At 42.5% G+C, this 6,141-nt stretch overlaps 1 protein-coding gene across 1 annotated transcript in view; it reads left to right on the plus strand.

Annotated features, from left to right (window-relative positions):
- Nucleotides 1-5,060, plus strand: part of LOC113236221 (protein Skeletor, isoforms B/C-like) — a gene marked incomplete at its 3' end in the record, with an annotated part of 23,776 nt that extends 18,716 nt beyond the window's left edge. The window contains exons 3-4 of the mRNA XM_026472228.1: nt 3,998-4,185; nt 4,898-5,060. Of these exons, the coding sequence (XP_026328013.1) occupies nt 3,998-4,185; nt 4,898-5,060 (351 nt within the window). The remainder of the gene's footprint in view (nt 1-3,997; nt 4,186-4,897) is intronic.
- Nucleotides 5,061-6,141: the final 1,081 nt, after the last annotated feature.

Consider the following 6,141-nt stretch of genomic DNA (forward strand, 5'->3'; position numbering starts at 1 on the left):
AAAAAAAAAAAAAAAAAAAAAAAAAAAAAAAAAAAAAAATCCGGAAAAACAGTTTCATTTCCTATATAATAAACTTGCCTGTAATAACAATTTTGAAAGCAAATCATAGATCCAAGACATTTGGTAAGGTTTGTAAATGCACATAACTCTGAGGTGTAATTTCTATCAGCAAATGAAAGTGTAATAGTTCCTTTACATTGAAAATCAAACCAAATAAAATGGTTTTATGCTATTCAGTAACGCAATAACGCAAAGAGCACAAGCTAACAATTACTTTAATTACTTAGCGGCCATTGAAAGAAACTCACTGCCCAGCGCCGCCGCTGCAGAGAGACCCAATTGTGTTTTGTTCGGAGTCTTTGTATCTAACAACACTGGCGACATTCTCGACCCGACAATTAACCGAGTTTTTATCCCTAAGGTTGTATGGTCCATTTTCTGAAAAGCGATAAGACATGCGGGCTACGGTTGTCTTTTCATTCCGCGCTTAGGGAAAATGGAAACGCTTGTTTGCATTTGTGCTCCGACCAGCTTGTTGCTCTGTCGTCCCTGCAATTACGTATAATTATGGAAACAAGCCCTGCCGCAGTGTCGTTTGTGTAAAACAGTGACACATACAGAAAACTGCAATATTCCTTAGTTCGTGTTATACAAGAATGTTCGCAGAGCGCTGTTAACTCCACGCACTGAAGGCAGGTAGTTAGTTGCCTTTTGTATACAAGTTCTCGCGGGAGCAATTTCCGCGTAGAGAGTATTTAAAACTAGCTTGCTTTTAAAACTTGCTGGATAAGCAAGTTCCATTTTAATACTTCCGTATAAAAGCGTTGCGTTCACGCAAGTTAAAAGTTAATTGCTTCAGAAAATACTTAAATTGCATACAGGTTTGTGGAAATTTTACTCAATATGTCTCAAGAATTGGCATTTCGGTGCACAGTATTAGGCCATTTTCTGACTTGCCGGTGCGGCAGCGGCGCGACATCAGCATGCTCGGTACCAACACGATACTGTAACGCCTTCATCTACGCGCGTGTCGTATATTCTCGGTACAAAATTCTGCAGTACCTGCTCCTTGTAACGTCGCGAGACAATGTCGTCCTCTAGTGGTGAAGACATTTTGGCGTGTTCTTTTTATCTCTGAATATTCTGCTGGTCTATAATTGTACAGCACCAAATTGACATGGATGTCTCTGTCCACCATCATGTTTATTGCGTATTTATGTGTGCGCGGGCGTGCGTGCTAAATGTTGAGCGGACTGAGCGAGGCGTGGTAACCCGAAACGATCCCTTCCCGCTCTGTCCAAACCGCGCCAATCAGGAAACGCACATTTTTCAAATTTGGGCGCTCGGTAAGCTTTAGATGCTGCGTAAATCGAGCGTACCAATACCGCACCGCTACCACGCCGACAAGTCAGGAAACGGGTGGCCATGATTATAAGTGTTATCGAGATTATTGTTGATCTGGTTGCGGACCTATACACAAGTAGAGAACGTTTGTAAATCAATGTGTTTACTTTCCGCCGGGTCAGCAGCCGCGCTGCAGTGGGAAATGAATGGTAATTCGCGGGTGGGGAGCAACGGATTACTGTCTTGTCCTGTCGTTCGCAGCTGCCCGTAAAAACGGGAACGGAAGCGAGTCTCCTTCGTGCATGGATTAATTATGTTGGTTGTCGTTGTCCTTCTCAGCAAAGTTGTGTTCCGGGCTGTGGCCTGAATATCCGCATCGTGTTGGACGGTCACGGTGCAGTGTGGCAGTAACACAAGGCGCATGACGCTTGCAAGACGCGACTTCGCGAGCGAACATTCGTGCCGAATGCTCTTTTTAACAATTTGACGCTTTCAATAAAAACTGAATATAAAGTATGTCAAAATTATAATTGCATAACTATCAAAGAATTTCAGAACTTTTTTTATTGTTGTCTATTGTTGATCTGATTTCAGGTCTTCATTTACATGAAACAGATCTCGAAACTCATTAAGAAGATAAAAATCAAGTCCTCCGCAGAAGTGTTGCGTATACGTTATATACAAATAAAATATGCCCGCTGCTGTCAGTGGAATGTGGGTTAAAGGTCGTCACAGGGTCAGGTATGCTTTGTGAGCCCCTTGTTTGTATAAAAGGCAAAACATGCAAGTCACTGTTACTGGAGTCTGACCCCCTGGTACTTCCGTCTTGTAATCCGGCGACAGTGTTTATATTGTAGGATCCTCGATGATGTAGGCTAGTTGCACATTTATTGGCAGATGTCCTTATCGGGATAGGTTAAAGTGCTGGCAGTGATTCGTTTAGAAATTTGAGCTGAACTCTTGTTTGCTTAAAAGAGCCTAATTGAATATTTTTTATTATAGAAGACCGAAAATATGACATATAAATATATTTACTAATATTTAATGTCCTCATATTCCATTTTCATAATCACTTGAAAGGGTTGTAACCCTAACTAGCCGTGAACAGGTTCACGGCAATGAAATGGGAAACTTCCGGTCCACAAAATTTATTAAAGAAGTAAAGTTTAAAGAAAGGCTGTAACAATATAAAGGTAAATGTAAAAAAACAGGTATAACAGTATAAAACACTCCCTACACTTTATTATTAAGGCACTTACCCCTAAATGGGCCAAGAAACTGAATTACAGAAATAGATACATGAAGGCTGTAGACTTATAAATTATTACACATGATTAGCTTATTAACAGCTCCGACTGTTGTGGCGGTCGAGCTGGGAGTGACCGTGGTACGAAAACAAAATGAGAAAGTGAAGGAAGATGGAACAATTCAAATTTAAAATTTAAATACATGTAAAATAAAAAAAATGATAGGATACAAGCGGAGAGAGGCGGTACAAAGAGGTGAGATGACGGTGTAAGGAGGTCACACCGTCACACACTTGTACAATTTGAGATTATTTCGTGAGATACTGTTTAATCGGTGCTGGTCTGTTACCCTCGCGCGCCCGTGTAGACAACTACGTCGCGTTGGCGGTGCGTGCACATTGACTGCACATGTGTGCCGCTGTAACGGTTGCCTCATCACTTCAGCCACAGTTAGCTCACAGTTTATCTGAATTAAACTAGCTTGTAATGGTTGCTTATGTATGTGTGCAACAGAAAGGCGTGGTCATTTTAAACTACCCAAAGCGTAATGGATTTATACCCTCTGTGCAAAATTTGAAACGAAAACGAGAGGTCGTGGTCATCACGGAGTATTTGTTAGATTGTTTGATAAGCTAGGATGTATTAGCGATCGATATTGAATATTTCACCTTAATCTGCACCTCATACAGATGTAAAGTTATTCCTGAACTGGAGATAACCATCGCGAAAACCCCCAGTAGCCACGCCCTAAAACGACACAGACGGATTTACGAAATAGAACTGCAAAGCAAAAAATAGGAAAAATTTAGGCAATCACAGAATGATTAATTTTATTTTAATCAATGTATTGTTAGTCAACTATTACATTGTAGTGAGAACGCGCTTGAAGCTTAGGTTCTTTATTTACGCGTTACCTACATCGCAAAGTATTATAATTTCTCTTAACGATTGGTAGAAAACCGTGCTTATATATGCATAATTCTAATTATTGCGTCAACAACCGGCTACTTCCATGATCACTTTCGCCCAACATTATCGCCGACTCCACAGCGAATGTATCACCATGGCCTTGGGCGCGGGGCGGGGCAGGGGGCGGCCCAGTTTAATATGAGCACTATTTTCTTTCTTTCGCGACGCTGCCTCCTAGTACTACTTCATTTTTATGTTAGATACGTCGTCTTTATTCCTTATCAGATTGGCGTTACCCCTTGCAGCGCCACCATGCTCAACCATCTGTGATTGGCGAACACGATATATCATATATTGTGTGTTTCCAAGGCATTTTTGCAGATCAGTTCTGACGTTACCCAGACGCGGTCTAGTGCCTATGACTCTTAACTTGGTCTACACACATCAGTGTTAGCATCCAGCAGCAACAGTCCGTTAATAGCGTATCTTTGTTGCAGCGGCATTCTTCTACGTGGGCACATCGAAGACCCCCGCGGGCGGCGCGGGCGCGGCGCGGCTGCGCGACGAGCGCGGCGGCACGGGCCCGCTGCGCCGCTACCGCGGGGAGGCGCTGACGCTGTCGCTGCCCGAGGGCACGACGCTGCGCGACTATCGCTGGTTCTCCGTGTGGTGCGACGAGTTCTCCGTGAGGATCAAACATTAATAGTAGGACGGGAACAATTGTTCCCGTGTACACGCAACATTGTACCTAAACAATCTCTATTTTCAAGCATCTGACATTGTTCTGTTCAGCAAAGGATTACTTGACGGCTATACTTACAAGTTTACTAGTAAAAGAAAGTTAATTTTTGCTTCTAGTGTCATTTGCAAATGTTTGGTGATCATTTTCTGCAAGAAGCATTTCTCCATTTTATAGTTTCTGTTGTATGAAGATTGTAGCGGCTGTGATCACCTTCGGCAGAGAGTAAAATATTCTAGGTTTACTTTCACGTAAAAGGACAATGTTTCATTTGCATACCGATGCAGCGAAACGCCAATGGTTCGTCCTAAGTTAACGCTATTGAATCTGGTTTGCCATGTCGTCGTCGACATGACAAACCAGGGTAGTGACGTCACTCGTAAATAACGCTGTTTCAATACACGTTACAATAAGAACAAGAAGACAGTAAGCCGCGGCCGCGGGCCCCGCAGAAGCCCGAAGGGTTGGTTTGTTTGAAAAACAAATGTACGCTATTTAAATTTAGATTCGAAAGAAGTTTCATTTCTAAGAACAAGAACATGAAAGTCTTTTGTGTTGCAATAAAACACTAAGAGCCGTAGAGATTGAACAATTCGTTGCAGTAGATATAAGACGACGAATATCGCCTCCTCGTAAGTGTGAAAGAAATGTTGTGCAGGTGAACTTCGGCGACGTCCAGTGGAACCGCGAGGTGGAGTTCCCGCGGCCGGCGCGCGTGGGCGCGCTGCGCGGCGTGCACGGCGTGGCCTCCGACCCCGTCGTCGTCGTCGACGCGCAGACGCTGCTCGTGCCCAACTTCTCTTACGACGGAGAGGCGCCGGGTCAGTACTGCCGCTGCCAATACTAGTCCTTTAGGTTGACTATGTGTTGCCGCCGCTTTTTAATGTTATATCCTTGATTGTGACTGTGGTGTCTATACGTGCGTACATCGAATGCGAATCAAAGTCGAAGGGTGACTGGTTGTGACCAGTTATGCTTGCGCTTGTTTGAATGACCTCCCACTGTTGCATATAAATTGTCATATAAAGATCTCTGTTTATTGTTGTTACCTTTTGAGTTTGGAATATGTTATTGACCCGAGACACGGTTGAATTGTACGTACCCAGCACTTCCTTTGTGTTTGGTATTATTAACAGAAATTCCACAGGTACAAAGGAATGTCTTTTGTTGCGGGGCGCTCACATAAATGACAGTATCTATGACGATTATCGCCCATTACGCTTGCTGCCCAATTACCGCGATTCCTATTTTCTTGCTAATATATGTATGTAATCTATGAAATTAGTACTACGCGGGGTAGGTATGTCACAAATTATCTTTAATTCGTACCAAACATTGCTACGACTATAATTGATTAGTGTGGACGGACGTTTGTCGGCAGAGACAGTGATTTGAATCCGCCGACTGCCGATGGCGGTGTCGCAACCGAGCAGATATAATCGGCCGTCGTTACACGTAGTTTTACTCACAGAACAATAAATACAGTAGAAGTGGTTAGTTAACGGTCTGACGCGTGCCAACTATAGGTCTCGAAAGACCTATTTAAGCTCAGTCCACCATTTTCGCTTTGTATGTTATGGTTTTGTGTAATTCTTTCGTGCAACATTTTCTAAAATCCTTGAAAAATGCTTTATTGTGCTGTTTTGGAGTGCAAAATGATAGCCGCACCAAAAATATTACCCGTGGCGGTATTTCATATCATCAAAAAGTCTTATTTTAATAAATTTTCAATTTTCTGTTTATCACAATATTTTTTTGTTACAAGATACGAAAGTAAAGCTTATGCCCCTGCAATAATATCGTCGAAAAAAATAACTTCAATTCGTCGTCTTTCAGCAATTAACCGCTCGATGGCAGCACATTGATAGAAATTTCAATTTAATATCAAAACGTCGTAACTTG

The sequence above is a fragment of the Hyposmocoma kahamanoa genome, unplaced genomic scaffold (assembly GCF_003589595.1).
Source record: "Hyposmocoma kahamanoa isolate Upper Pololo Valley unplaced genomic scaffold, ASM358959v1 89998, whole genome shotgun sequence".
Classification (NCBI taxonomy): domain Eukaryota; kingdom Metazoa; phylum Arthropoda; class Insecta; order Lepidoptera; family Cosmopterigidae; genus Hyposmocoma; species Hyposmocoma kahamanoa.